The 16075-nt window shown below is 36.5% G+C and overlaps 1 protein-coding gene across 3 annotated transcripts; it reads right to left on the reverse strand.

Annotated features, from left to right (window-relative positions):
• Nucleotides 1–3178: 3178 nt before the first annotated feature.
• Nucleotides 3179–16009, reverse strand: ZDBF2 (zinc finger DBF-type containing 2). 3 transcript variants are annotated; one of them, XM_053982834.1, is made up of 8 exons: nucleotides 15939–16009; nucleotides 14024–14130; nucleotides 13610–13661; nucleotides 12977–13028; nucleotides 12308–12413; nucleotides 11330–11457; nucleotides 8070–8395; nucleotides 3179–5551 (listed from the first exon to the last, which is right to left on the reverse strand). In XM_053982834.1, exons 1-8 carry the CDS (start codon nucleotides 15955–15957, stop codon nucleotides 5451–5453), a joined length of 891 nt encoding a protein of 296 aa, XP_053838809.1. In that variant the 5' UTR covers nucleotides 15958–16009; the 3' UTR covers nucleotides 3179–5450. The 3 variants fall into 3 exon arrangements, with proteins under 3 accessions (XP_053838809.1, XP_053838808.1, XP_053838807.1); XM_053982833.1 differs by lacking the exons at nucleotides 8070–8395; nucleotides 11330–11457; nucleotides 12308–12413; ... (2 more) ...; nucleotides 14024–14130; nucleotides 15939–16009 and adding an exon at nucleotides 5827–8063; XM_053982832.1 differs by lacking the exons at nucleotides 8070–8395; nucleotides 11330–11457; nucleotides 12308–12413; ... (2 more) ...; nucleotides 14024–14130; nucleotides 15939–16009 and adding an exon at nucleotides 5692–8063.
• Nucleotides 16010–16075: the final 66 nt, after the last annotated feature.

A 16075-nucleotide genomic window follows, 5' to 3' on the forward strand; every position in this document is an offset into this window, starting at 1 on the left:
AAAACACAATAATTATAACACTAATTACTCCAGTGAATCCCAAGCCAACTAAAACTATGCTATTAATTCCATCATAACTCTCAAACACACCAATTTGGACTGGATCTCCCTTATACACTCTATAAGCATATTGTTAATTGCTTATATTTCCCATGAAAGAGCAATCACCTGACTTAAACTTTGGTTATAGTATCTTATTTGCAACTCCATGTTTAGGTGGTTGAACAATTATTTCTTTAGTTAATCACTATTTGATAGAACAGTATTAACTTAATTCAGCCAACAACATAATACATGGATATTTTCAAGTATGGACTGAAAACTGCAAAGTGTGTCCTGAAATTTTATGACTTACTAAAGCCTCAGGAAACCACATGACTCTCCTTCTCAGCCATTTACTGATCTGACACATCTGTGTGTGTTGCTCCTGTAAAAAAAAAAAATCACACTGGTTTAAACAGGCACTGCTGCAAACAGCAAATGACTACCAAATTTATAGAACAAGGTATTAAACTGTTCAAGGCATTCCAGTAATATGTTTACCATACTCTTAAAAGTACTGTTGCACGCAGTTTTGAAGAGAGTTATGCCTGCATTAATTTGGTCTATGATTACAGATGCCAAACTATTTAGCATAAACTAGAAGGCTGCTTAAGACTATAATACTTCCAGCCCCTGCCCTCTTATAGTAAGTGCACATTCTCAAAAAACCCTTAATGAGTAAGCACTGCAGGCATCTGGCTTGCCATGTGGATGGGGCTTCTTGGTTTTACGCTGCCAAAATGAAGTTAGACATTTTAAATATATCTATCATTTTTTCAATGCCATCCTAGGGTGTCACTGCTTCAGCTGGCACAGAATAGGATGAATCCTGGCTTCTCTAAGTCAAGATATCACACCATTTTGAACAGTTGTTTAAATTATAACTGTCTGCCTTCATAGTAGTAGCTTATTCCATAGCATGCTGTTGCGTTCTTTCCACAACAAATTATTGCAAATAGCTTCAAGGTAAATTCCACTTCAAGAATAAAGAAACTCCAAAAGTACATATTCAGTCTTTATTTTATTAAAACAAGATTTGTTCTGCTGAAGGAATGAAAGAATTTATAACTGCAAAACAAACAAGGAACAAAACATTTGCTTCTGGGCATGCTCAGAACTATGCGACTACAAATTTTTCTGAAAAATATTATCAAGAATGCTGTAATTCAACAGGTAAAACATTAAAGGCAAAAATTCAGTGATTTTAGTTACATTAGTGAAAGAGATACATTTTACTTTTACTTAACCTATCCCCAAAACACCAAAAGCTGAAAACCCCTTATTTCCAGTATTAGTTCAGTTTACTTTGGTCTCAGACAGAGTGACCCTAAGGGAAGAAGAAAGGAAGACTGGCAAAGGAATCAAAAATCATCATCCCACTCCTGTTTCACAGTATTCAGTGGGGTAAAGCAGACTCCTAAGCCCAGGAGCACCTGTGCCAACCTGCCCTCTGCACTTCAGACTGGGACAACACCTTCTTCTGTCACCTGTCACTGATTTACTTCCATACAGAACATACTGCCCTGAAATTTAGCTCTTTACAACATAAAAAAAAAAAATCCAAATACATGACTGAGAAAAACAATGGAACCAACAAATCTGAACTAAAATGAGCAGAAGATACAGAGAAAGAACATCCAGCAACAGCACTGGTTGAGTCTGTAGTATCACTGTATCCTTACAAAACCACATTTTGTCAAATGACCAGAGACAGAAGAGATACAGAAGCAGATAAAAAATTACAACATCAAGCAAAATTATTGCAAAATACATTATCAATAACAACAACATGAAAACCACAAAACAGATTCTCGTTTGGGCACAAATTCAGCATGAAACTTAAACACAATTTCAGATGAAGCCATAGGCTCATTATAAACAGAAATACTTCATTTATCTGAGTCCCAGAGAGGGGTACTTTCATAACACAATTACCAGAACATTGGATACAAACCTGTCAGAAAGAACAAGAGAGCAAAAAGTCCTATCAGAAAATTAACTGAAGAACTGTGAGATGCAAGCGTCAGCTATCTAAAGTTTTGGGGGGATTGCTACTTTATGTTTGGTTAGCACCTGGCACAATATGGCAGGGTCACACTCATGGTTCACAATACTAATGAATAATAAAAATTTATCTGCTTAGCATAAGACTGTTTTGAAAGGCTGAATGAGCACTTTATGTGAGCAGAGACTTTTTAAAAATTATGAAATGTATAATAAAAACTACGAACTTACAGGTCAAAATTGCATATGTACTGAAGAAGACAGAGTAACATTTTTCTCAACTATTAAAGAAGGTACTGGTTCTAACTGCTGCCAATTTAATTCAAAAAGCATGACTTTATTCCTCTCCACTCCAGCTCTTTTCCTGCTTCTCTATATTAAGACATGCAAACATACCAACAAAACATCTCTGTCCACTAACATTAAAAGAACCCAGTTCCCCCCCCAAAAAAAAAAACACAAAAGGAAAAAAAAGAAACACAAACAAACACAGAAACAAGAAGTATCACCCGAAAACAACCAACCCACCCACCAATTTTGGAGAGGAAAATATTTCAGTTCTCAAGTTTGCCATTGCTGTAGACTTCACAACCATGTTTTGAAGTATCAGCCATGCTGTTAATGACACAATGTTCTATTCCATAAGGGCAGAAACTGTATTACTTGAGTAACAGGAAAGTGCTTACCTATTTCTCAAGACCCCAGAATTTTCTCCTTCTTGCACATGATATTGAGTATCTTTGCAATATTTTGTTTTGCAAATATGTTCATAATTCTCTTTCCAAAGCAGTTTCTGCTTTTACTTCTCATATCACAGTTTTTCCTCTTTTTCCTAGTGGTCATTGAGCATGCACAGAAGTTTCTGAATATTCAGAAGTGAGGCACAGTACACCTTACCTACAGTAAACCTTATTTTGACAATGTCAACCACATAAATATTTCCAGATTTGTACTTCATGTCGTATTCTTCTAACAAATTCTTACATATGTTTTTTCATTTTTCTTTTTTTTAAAGGAAAATATATAGCTACTTACACTTTTATTTAAATATAATATTTTTCTTCTAAAAATCCCACCCTGATAAGAGAGTCTATTACCAAAAACAAAAGACATTACAGTCTAAAAATATTAGTAATTTTATAGTCCTCAACATATCTTTATTACTCAAGATTTCAAGGGGAAGTTGTGCACTGGAATAAGACAAATGTACAATGAATGAGTATGGAGAACAGTATTTTGACTCTAAACAAATACACACTAGTGTTCTTAAAGTACAATGTGCATTAAAACTTATTCACACAAAAAATAATTCATGCTCTTCACATGTGAAATACTGTGAAAAATAAGATGGAAGAAGTTAGATAGGAAAACATTCTTGTATCATAAAAATATGTTAGAATGGGACTTATCTATAGTTAAAGCTTTGCTTTAAACAAACTTTATTTAAAAATCTTCTTTTGCTTTATCTAAAAATTAGCCTTTCTATAAAAACCATTCCTTTAAATCTTTGCTTTAAAAACATCAGTTTTATATTAGACAAAATATTAAATTATACAGGCACAATTAGTTGAAGGCTATAAAAATTTGTATTATAGCCCTTCATTTTCCAGTGACTTGCAATACAGTCATAAGATTCTGTGTCTACTGACAACCATAGGAAAAGCCATCCAAAGAAATCAACTTTTATATAAAAATAAAATAAATTAAAACAAAACAAATAAAACATCTGTCAGACCATATCTGACTTGTAAAGGAACATACTTTCCAGCTGACACATGCACATCTTTTATTTATCTTAAGAAATACGCATATACATTAAAACCATCCTCAAAATATTCTCTGAACATGTGGTTTATGATGACAGCTTTTATATTTCCTTCAGATACTGTATATTATAAGAAACCATTACCAAGTCCACCTTTATCTCAGTCCAAATCTGTGACCCTTGACACTTCAGAAAGAAGTGAATGAAGAATCAAGAACAGTTTGTTTTCTGAGGGGAAAATGCACAGATATGTTCAATGCCAGAGACAGCAGGGTCTGGTGTTTTCCACGTTTTTCTTGTGTTCTGAAAAATGTATTGTACCACTAGAGAATTTATGAAGACCTTCAAGGTAAAATAGATTATATAATGTATCACATTGAAGATTTGAAAACCAGAGCCTGGATTATGATGATGTTTAACTGCGTGCTTAATTTACTGTAAATGAACCATTAATCTTGGGTTTTAAAGCACAGAAACATCCATAAGACTGGCTTTATGTCTCCTAACCACATCAAATAAACTGTCATCATAACAATTATTAAAAAAAGAAAGAAAACTAAGCTAAACCACCATAGGTTTGGGGGTTTTTTGCCATAAAACCATAGTAGATGGAACATCAGTGGCCAAACTTGAATCTCTGTGGAATATAATTTTAATTCAACCAGGTTTTTTAACCAAATATTTTAACTCTAATACATTTAGATGGATGCTGTGTTAGGTTTATTTAAATATTTTACTGAAAACTTAGAAAAAAAGTTTGAACTCTAGTCCATAAAAATTTAACCAACACCACCCCAAATAAAGCCAGAAAAGCATAGAACCCCAAACTCAAGGCTCACATTCTAAAACAACTTACTGCTATTTGTTTGCATTATAATTTTTCCATCCCTCCCACTAAGGAATGTGAAATTCACCTACAATTTTAATCAACAAGCTATTAAAAACAAATAAAAAAAGTCCCCAAACATAACCCTATATTTCTTTTAGAATTCAAATTTCATTTCAGCTACTACCATTCGAACAGTCCCCTAAGGAGACATATTTTCTTACCAGCATGGTCCGTTATTGCTTGATGAGAGCCCACAGTGACTTTCAGTCCAAAAAAAATAAAAGGTTTGGACATGGTTTCAGGAACAAAGAAGTCAATACAAAAATGTGTAAAATTATATTTCATTTCAAGAAAGCATTGAATTGATCTGAATTGTATCATACTGTATTAATTTTAATGCCATTCCACAGGCAAGTATATATTATGTGTTGAAGAAGGTGCACATATATACAAACACAAAATACATACACAGAATTCAGCCCTGATTGATGTATCTTCATTAAATTTCTAGCATAGCAACTGAGTCATCTTCTGCACTTTAGAATTATGTAAAAAAAATTAAAATAGGCACAATTAATTAACACAGCTTCTAAATTACCTTATTATAGTGCACTGTTATGCACTGATAATACCATAATAACAATATGATACCATTCAAGGTCATTTTGCTGATGTACCGGTGAAGACTAGTAAATATGATTATAAGTGCTTTTAAATCAAATACACAACTTTTGCAGCTTTACACAGTAGAACAGTGCAATACATTGTGTCCCCATATTCCAGGAGCAAGAGCTGAGTTTACACGTGTATTTATTTCACATTAGACTGGCTTGGCGCTTTCTGGAGCTCTAGCACTTCAACTGCATTGTCTGTGACCTCCTTTTTTCCTCCTTCCTTCTTCCAGGTGCTGGCTATAAAAAAAAGAAAAAAAAAGTTCTTTTGGTAGCTAGCTCTCACCTGGTAGAACAAGACAGTTTCGAAGTAATGGTACAGCAGAAGTTCTCCTAGAGGGCCGGTTCACACTGCCAGGATGACCCCGATCTCCACTTACTTCCCAGTTTCTGACTTTGGAGGAAGCTTGCTCTGGCTTCTTGGGAAAAGATTCTGATGTGACTTTCTGCCTTTTTTCAGGAATTACTGTTACAACTGTTGAGTTCAGAAAGGCCCTTTTTGGTTTCCTCCTCACCTTTAACTTTTTAGCATCAGGCTTTTCTTTCTTAGGGTGCTTTCCCACTGTAGTTTTCCTTGTCTGGCACCTATGGATGGAGAAAGCAGATTTCTGGGCACAAGTCTGAAGTTGTCTTCTCACCCCCTCTTTCTGCTGTTTTTTAGTTCTGGATGTTTGTTTGCCTGTGGTTACTCTGTTTCCTCTCCTTGCAAGAGTACATCTGACAGACTTAGATCCTGCAGCCTTTCTGGAAAAAACTGGTTCTTTGTTAGTGCCTTCTTTTCTCTTCCATATTGCTTTTGGATTCTCCCTCTCTGACCACTCACTCCTGATGGAGGTCAGAGGAGTTTTGGTAATTCTATTAAATGGAATTAATCTATAATCTCCTTCTATCACAGAGTTCAAAGGTGAAATGATTAGGTGTTTAAAAGAGTTCTCAGATACAAGACAATCTGTTCTTTCTGTGGTAACAGACGGTCCATCTGCCTTTTGACTTGAGGCTGCATCATTCCCTTTATCTCGATCTGGCAGGAAAGATGCTGAAGAAGAACTACAGAAGTCTGACCAATTGAGTGACTTTGATGGCATGCTTTCTCTCTGTGTATCAGCCAGTTTCTTCATGTTTGCATCAAAGCTGAGACTTCTGAAAAGCTGTCGAACATGAGAGGGCTTTTTGGCCTTTTCTCCAACTGTACTCTTTGGAGGTGTTTTCAGAATTCGATTTGTCAGTGGGTCATAATATTTGAGAGAACACTGTTTGTATTTATATCTTACAGAGTCCTTGCTATCTGTGGAGTGATGATTTTTCCTCATTTTGGGAATATCTAGAGGTTTACCTTTGCACTGTTTTACCTCTGGGCATGAGAGTACATACACCACTGTCTTGGGCTGTACAGGACTCATGATCTTGCTATAGGATTCTGGAAGTTTAAGGGCACATAATCTAGTTTTCATGTTTGGAGTTTTTTCATTCTCCAGCCACGCTATGCTTGCTTTCTGATCAGCTGGATCGGATTCCCTTCTAGACATTTTCCTTTTTGCTGCAGGGTAGTTCAGCAAACTTGTTTGGGTGCCATGGCTGACTTTAACCACCTGACACCTTGAAGCCAGACGCCATGTCCTTTTCCTAGGCATTTTTACAATTTGTGGGTTGCATAGTGTATCTGAGGCTAAAGATGGGTTATCAAAATCAGAGCCACCACTTAAAGCATCATTAAATTCTGGCAATGCTTTAACTGGTACACTTTCTGTTCTATTACCCTCAATGATATTGATCCTTTTTTCATCTTTCTGCTTTTTCTTCTTCATTCTCTTCCCTTTATAATTGGCTGAGGATTCACTGTTAAAGTAGCAGCGAAAACGACCTTCCCTGAAATCACGCACAAGTTCTTCAATTTTTATATCATCTTCATACATTATTTGAGACCAAGTTTTTCCCACAAAAGAAGGAGGCACGTGAGGCAGGGCTGGAAGAACTGGTTCTTCGGTATGAACTACAACATCCTTTTTCACTGCTTCTATTTTCTCTAATGACTCAGTTTTTAAAACAGAAGAGAGCTGTGTTCCATAGTCTTTATCTTGCAAACATACCTGGACCTCTTTCAGGAATTCTATATCTTTTATAGCTGCCTTGGGTAAATCTGTTCCTACCTGTATTGGTGCATCACAGTCAAAACTCATTTCAGAGCCCTCTAAATTAGTACGGTCCAGAAATGATGAAAAAGGTACACTGGGATTATTCTCTTCTTTGAAATAAATTTCTTCAGGTGTAGTTTCATGGCAGTATTTCACAATTACATCTTCAATAGTTTCATCCACTGAACTTTCATCACCCCTGTTTGTCTTTATGTTTTTGCATCTTGCTAGTTGTGGGGATGTCCCAAGATCAAGGGAGCTGCTGATACCCACAGTATCCCTGAGATGGAGATCAGACACCAAAGTTTCATCCTGAGTTCGTAAACTATCTCGCTTTGAGAGAGATTGACCTGAGGTAATAAAGGAAGAATTGCTGTGGCTGTGTGTAGGATTCTGATGAGAAACTGAAGGGCATTTTGGGTGAACCAGTGCTGGAGCAGGATTCAAGCGTGGGTTCAATAAAACATCCTTACTGCAGACCCCCATTGCTCTTTCATCACATCCACTATGCAGAAACAGATTTGATGCAGTCAAGTCCCTAACACTTTTTCCCGTTTTAGGATTAACAGAGGATCTGTGGCTTGTAGGACTGAGAGAAAACTGCTGAGGTACAGCAGTAGACTGACCTTCATGGCTATGATCTGCAATTCGAGCATATTTCAGATTTACCCATTTCTTATCACTACAAATGCCAATAGACTGCTGAGATATTCCTGGAACATGTTCCTGGCCTCTTTGAAGTTTTTGAAAACCTGCTTGTGTAACAAAAGTTTTCTTTGTGCCCTCACGAGACAGGCATGGAACAGAAGAGCCTATTTCACTAATGAACTCCTGGTCTTTGCTGGAAATCTGTTTCTCACTATTCCTCTTTTTCTGCATCTCTTCTGAGGATAGGCAAGAAATCCTAGGAGCCTCCAGAGTGATAGGGAATGGCATATCATCATAGGTTGGTCTAAAGGGGAGGAGAGAAAAAAACAGCTTAGATAAATACTGTAAATATGCTTAAATTTTTTTCAAATAACAGCACTGTGGGGGTTTTTTAAGAGTCATTACCTAGACTGCATCACTTCTAATGAATAAACTGAAATTACTATTTCTGATGCTCTATCTCAGAGACATTAAATTTTTTAAAATTATGGAGGGTGAAATGCTCCACAAAGCTACAGATAACAATTTGGGCATTAGTCTAGCACCCTCTTTATGCAATCATCAACTAAGAACGGCCTTATGGACACATGCATTATGGAACATAATAATAGGACACAGTATAAAACCACTGTTGAGTATAAATTCCCTTTTCCCTACAAAACATGGCTGCCTGATAGGAACTCTGCACATGTGGCCAAGGAATTTCATGTTTACTGTTTCTCACACACATACCACAGCTTCTGACTCACTCCTGCAAGAAGCCAAGTTAGGATTGTTCAGCCTTGCTGTGACAACGGATTTTTTTATACTCTGTAACTGGCAGTTCTGTCTTTAAGACTGCCTCAAACACAAGGGTTTGTGTCTTCCAGAATTAACACAGCTGACAGATATGGACTATTTTTCCTATGCAACACAGGAACCCACAAGCCTTCAATGTGTAGCAGCCAGGCAAATTCAATGAAAACAATTTCTAAAATATGTAAATATCACTGAAGAAAAGAATATTGTGTTTCACTCAAAAATTATAACCGTCTTGTGAGACCCAAACAGATGCTTACTTTAATACATAGCAGACATCAGCTAACAGAAGTATTGTGAACAAATTTTATAGTACAGCAATTTCTTTGGTTATATAACTAAGACTACATACAGCTAAGGGATATAGGACTGAGTAAGCAAGAGAAATCTCATATAATGAAACATTAAAAAAAGAACTATTACTACATGAATGCAAAGTAACCAAATACATGAGAGGATCAAACAATGCCTATAATCTGAAATGCTGCTTTGCCCTTGCATGAATTCTTGGTCATCTCTGAAATAGGATCTAAAGGGAATGCCAGATGCAACAGAAATAATTTTTTAACTTCCTAACTTCAGCGTTCTTCCATCTTTGTGTGAAACATCTTTGCATCCTGGCATCTGGACCTTGCGACTGAATATAAAACTAAATAGATTTTCATATGGAGAAACTATAGCCAACTCCTAGGTCTCTAGCTCAGTTAACAGCCTACAAGCACTTCTCAAAAATGACTTTTAAGCAAATGTCCCTGGGGGGAAGAGAATAGAATGATAGTTTTATATAGTTAGGAACCTTTGACAGTTTTGCTACAAATTACCCCCTTAAGTAGAATGAAGATTTACTTTCTAAAATGCTCAATACTATTTCCTTAGGTAAAAAACTTACATACCAAGTGTTTGGAGGAAGGAATGATTTGGTGGTTTGTGGGTGTTTGGTTTTGTTTTGTTTTTTTTACTGGGGGAGAACAATATCCTTTGAAATTCTGTATAAGGCAAAGCTCTGATGAATTTTTCCTTTTTCCGCATAACTACTAGTTATACTGGTTCTGTAAAACAAATCAAGTCTTACAAATATTTCCATAATCTTTTAAAATTACACATAAAGATCCCTTTTATGAATTCAGCTAAATAGCAAAAAGAGCTATTTAAAGAACTGTGTGAAACTGTACATAAATCCAAATGTTTTAACATGAGAAAGGAGAAAATCAAAATCTTACCTCGAGTGTCAGTTAAGACCACAACTTTCTTTTCAGAGCAGGACCACAGCATAAATCTATTAATGCTTTCTTTTCCATCTTTGCTTTTCTTCCCCCAAACTCTGTCTAAATTTAGGATTACTGTCCCCCCTTCTTCCTCCAACTTAATCTAGATTTTTGTATATTATTTTTCTCATTCTGTTCCTTCTTCCAGCAACTTAGAGGAACATGGATAGCTTGTTTTTCCTTGTTAGTAGGTGTCATTCACCAAAGCAACAACCTTTTATTAGTGATACCTCCAGAGAAGCCTGTTTTAAAGTGAATCCTATATTTTCTCCACAGCAAAAAATGCTGAATATTCTTGATAGTGCAATAAAATCTCTTTATTTAAGATGGGAGGACAATTTATTTACCTATAGTGATGTGAACATCATGTCCTGGGCTAGTCTGGTATAGACATGCATATTAGCTACTTCTAGCACATCCCTGATAATACCAATGAGTGCTTTCAGACAGAACATCCTTCTGCTTGTTTGTCACACATATAGCAGAGTTGTATATTGAGAAACTGTACTGGGATTAAACTGGAATTTTTGTCTGCCTTTCAAAACATAACAAATGAGGTATAATTTATTTTCCTTTATCTACAGAGAAAAATGTAACACACTGATCCTCTTATCACTCTTGAAACATGCACATGATAAAAAAAGAGAACACTTTTCAAAATCTGAGCATTAATGAATTGGCCAATTAATGTAATTCAAATATTAATTGAACAGGTGAACTGCAAGGATAACGAAAAAAAACCCATGTAAATACTTACCTGACATAATCAACAAACCAGAATTATGAGCTCTTTCCAAACATACATAAAATATACTGCTAAAAATATATATGTGTAAGGCCCAGAATTATAATATTTAGAATAAAACAGATAAAGCTCAAATTTTAAGAATTTGTAAATGCATGTGAGATTATACAGCCTGCCACTGTAAGTGCTGACCTATATATACACATCATATTTTTTCAGGTCTTCACATTTAAATGCTATCAGTGATGTTGTTGTTTCAAATCTCTAAGTAGTGAAGTTTTGTCTTCATATAAACAGCAATTGTCTCCATTGAACAAGTTTCAGCTCAAATGAGCCAAATTTACTGCTCAGCAGTAGGACAAATACAGGAATTCATAACATATGCATTCCACTAACATGTATTAAAAAATGTAAGCCTTCTGTATTATACCTGCTGTCATGGTATCTGTGGGGATGATGCTGCAAAACATCCTGAAGGAAACGCTCCATCAAGCTACTGGTACCCATACGATTCCTACAGTATGTCGTAAAATGTCTGTGCTGGGAGCTGAAAATATGCTGGTGAAAGATGCAACAGATGATTAGTCTAATACTACTGCTAACACACAGGCCTATTCCTAAAAATTCCTTCCTAGGTTAAACATTACACAACTGCTATGAAAATATTTAAATAAGAAACATTTTATTTTACTATTTTAAAATAATCTTAATTGAGTTTTTTAAGTATGTTTAGGCAGTCTCAAATAATACCAAAATGTATTGAAGCACCTTTCTGAGTAGGAACTTAAATTAGTGGTTCTGGTAGCTGCTGACAAATCTCTTCTAACTAGTACAAACACTCTCACAAATCTCAGAGCTGCTCACAAGTCTCTTAACCAGAACAAATACTATAAATGTATCTGTAAATTACTTCTAATATTATTGAAATTCATATGAGCAAACATCCTGTAATTCACTCAAATTAACAAGAATTTTCTTGAGTGCAGAAGATTAAATAGCCTTCTACTTTCTCATTGAAAAAGTCTGTAAGACATGAGACTGACAAAAGAACCAAAAATGGTTGATCAAACGTCTCCAGCCTTGATATCTAACATATTACTATAACCCCAATACTTTAAAATATATAGAGATCTCAAGATTAAAGACGCAGAGAAAACCATAATGGATGCAATGCAGAGCTGTGTGGCACTTCAGAAAAGCAGACTGCAGCAGCTGTGCCACTCCATCAGCATCTTTTACAACAGGTAACAAATAAGCAAGGTATCTTTCTGAGGGCACATATTGTGCAATTCACAAACCGCTTATTTTTCACTCAGTATTGGTTGTTCGGTGTAGAAACTGATATTTATGAGTTGAGCCTTAGGTACTCCTTGCTATCTGCTGCCAAATTATGCAGAAGCTGTCTTACCTGTTCCAGATTACTGTAGTGTACGTGGCAACAGTTGCAGTATCCTTGTCTATTTTGCACAGTGGATGCTCCAGGCTGAGGATGTTCTTGTCCTCTTCTGTGTAAACTGAAAGAAGCATGTAATATTGCCAAGACATGTTGGGTTGTTTAATCCATGTCCTTAGCATGGAAATTCTAAATATCTATCTTACTACAGAGATGGGAAAAACTTGCAAGATAAATGTTTCCATTTTAGAATTGTAATGGTAAGTGAGACTATGTATTTTAAAGTATTCTCAAGCAAATGTCACTAAAGAACTTCTTCCTTAAATGCAGAACAAAGACAGCTTGAAGGCACAGTTAGCTGAAATCTGAAAATAACTGCCTCCAAAGAAAAAGGCAGAGTCATCTTTTTGTTCATCTGTTTGTTAGTATTTTGAAATAAAAGAAGAAAAGACCAAAAAAACTTGACATCCACACAGTAGTTTGGGGCACTACAATGTGCCTTCCCCACAGTTTTTAACAGTACATGGGTGTAAGATACAAAGGACCTCCAATCATACACTCAATCAATTTTGTGTCACTGTCATCCATTACACAACGTAACAGATAAGGCTGAAAAGCAGATTCTTCCCATTTTACTTTGGTAAGCAGTAAGATGGATGCCACTTAGATCATCACCTAACTTACCTGCTGCTGCTGTCCTGTCGTGGAGAGCCCTCAACACCATGTCTTTGGATTCCTACAGAAAAACAAAAACAACAACCAAGAAATAAACCAACCAAATACACTTGTAGAAAACACAAAAACCAACAGAGTATCATGGAGATGGAGAGTTTTACATGCACTAGCTACTTCTCTTACATCTCTACTTCTCTTGCATTTGTCAAAACTACTATTTTAAAGGAAGATAAAAGGTTTAGTAAGTTCAAAACAGCATGATGAGATTCTATTGTCAGCAGAGTTCATCCAACAATTTCATAAAATAAGCTTTACTCTTTCATAGCTGAGGTGAGTGAGTTTTTCTACTGATTCGTCTGGGTTCAAGACTAGGCAATCTACATTGGTACAGCAACATCCATGATTACTGAGATAAAATGTGAAGTGTCTCCAACAGTTTTCAACAGGACAAGAAAATTACACCTACATGGAAACTTTGTGGATGATTCAGAAGTCACTCCTTCCATCTAAGTTCCGTAATGAAATTTAAGAAATCAAAGTATGCAACTGAACTACAAGATTAGCTAATACTTCTATTGACAGTTATTACATTTTTAAATGTAAGTTCAACAAAAACTATTTTGAACTTTTTCAACTTCTTACCTTGTGCTGAAGAAGCAGAAGCTTCATCAGGTCGTTTGATTCTCTCAAACATCTGTAAGTAAAAAATGTTTAAAGTCAGTCCATGCTCATACCCACTGTATCCTGAAGCTCCAAGCTACAAGCTCTTTAGAAGTCTGAACTGTTTCAGCTATAGACCAATACCTGATTTAAATAAAGCTGCATTCTAAAAAGAAACTTCTGCTTTACTAGGTTACCCTAATATTACATTTAACAATACATTTTAGCTTTGATAGAAGGGGGTAGCTTTTAATTAATGAAATCAAATACTATACTTATGAGCACAGCCCACACTCTGTTAGGTTATTAAGTAATAACCTTGTCAAATTAATTAAATTACTTAATTTCCTCAGTTGCCTTAACAATTAAGACAAGAGATATATGTAAGGTAGATACCTTAGAGTCACCAACCTTCCTCATCCACCAAAGCTGACTCCAGACTAGCAAGCAATAAATGTCAAACAGGAGGCCATTTGCAGTGCAGGACACTTCTCTCATCCCATCTGGCAACACAAAAGTTAAAGAGCCTTTTAAAATAACATTAATAATGTATGTTTTCCATGCCCTAAGACATGTAAATTTTTCTGTACCATTTTGCAAACAGTTGAACAAATCTTTTTTAAGTCTGCAGCACATCTTTTCTAATATGGAAGTAATTTTGACAGTCTTTCCTATATAAATGTTAACCATTCCTTCTGGAATAACTTTGTTTCTTCTTTCTTCCTCATGGGCCCTGTGTACTAAACGTTGTTGTCATTTCCCAGAATATGCACTGCTCATGATAAAATACCTGAGCTGTTATAGCAGTTATGGCCAGAAGGAATATCTTCATAGCTCAATTTAAACACCCCCTCACCCCCCAAAACAACGCAATCCACCAAAACACCAAACTCCTTCTACTTCCCATTGTGTTGCAATTTATGTAATAATATTAAAAAACAAAATAAACAAGAAATCCCGGGTTTTCAAATAAACCTTTTCATCTGGCATCTGAGAAAAGCTTTTCTGATAGATCAACTGCCAGGACCCGAAAGAAAGTGAAGGAAAAAACACAAAAAACTATCCCTCATGAGTTATGCCTTATGTAAAATCACTTGTTCTACCTGCTTGAAGTCAACTTCCTGCTATTTTAAGTCTTACATACAATCTTATATGATAAAGCTAAAAGTGTGCAAGAGTGTAGCAACCACAGAGGAGGCTACCCCATGGGTGAGGCAGTCAGGCAGCTCCACAGCCAGAAGGGGACACCACAACCATTCATCCCCATCCACTGCCCCAAAAGGAGATTTAAAGCACCTGGACACACCAACGTTTAGTTTCATCTCAAAGATGCTAAGCAGTGGTAACTGCAGTATGTTGGAGGATGGAGGAAGGCCTATTGTCTTAGAGGAATTTCTTAGAGGAAAACCTATTCTCTTTATATCAGTGTTTTGAAAAACCATAGTGTACAGGACAAAGAAATAAGTCTGAACTCAAACTATATACAGCTTGCTTAGCATCTGAAGTCAAGCTTAACCCACAAGCTAAAAATATTAAGGAAATCTGCTACGTAGATGCCTTATTTATGTTACCAAAATCTGGGTGGCCTGAGATCCTTACTTTTTTAAAAGAGGGACTACAGCTATAAATCCACAAAGGATTTTTCATATCTCCAAGGAAAGACTGCAAAATTCTGCGTTAGTTAAGATATTGACAGTGGGAACTATCTTAAACTGTTGGATTAAGAGTAAATAAATAATATCTATTCAAGGTTAAGCTTCAGTGTTTTACAACCAAAAAATCCTTTAAATTGTAACAAATGTATAAACAACCAGTTACACACAGAAATATTTGATTTTGTAAAATTCTAATCAAGCTATTTTAGCAGCTGTCTCTAAAAACAATGCTTCCTTTTGGCTTCATTGAATTACTCTGTGTGCAGCAGGCAGAGAATGAAAAACTTGAATCATATTTAACAATGAAACCAAAAGGTATGAAACGTACACATTAAAACTTTAAAAAATAATTTTTAAAAATCAGTGGTGCATTCTGATAGTAACTGAGTGTCAAGGGCATCCGATAAACTCTCCAGACAGTGTCACTCTTGCACCGCAACAAGTAAAATAAAAAGGGTGAAAAGGCAATAAAAACTGCTCCTCGAAATACACCTCACAAACATCTCCGCCACCCCTTCACCTGAGAGCAACTGTGCTGGGCAGGCAGGGGGAGAACAAGTCCCTCCCCTAAACAGGGGGACCTCCCTTCCCACAGCACTACCACAACAGGGAGGCGGCAGCTTCTCTCAGGAGCGGCCTCTGCCTCGTGGCCTCACCGCAAGGCGCGGGTCCCATCCCGGCTGCACCGAGCCCGCGGTGCCCGCCCCGCCTCGCCTCGCCCCGTCTCCCGCCGGGCCCCGCCGCCCGGGGCGGAGCCGCAGGGCCGGCCGGCAGCCGAGGGAGCAGGGCCGGC

The sequence above is a fragment of the Vidua macroura genome, chromosome 7 (assembly GCF_024509145.1).
Source record: "Vidua macroura isolate BioBank_ID:100142 chromosome 7, ASM2450914v1, whole genome shotgun sequence".
NCBI lineage: Eukaryota > Metazoa > Chordata > Aves > Passeriformes > Viduidae > Vidua > Vidua macroura.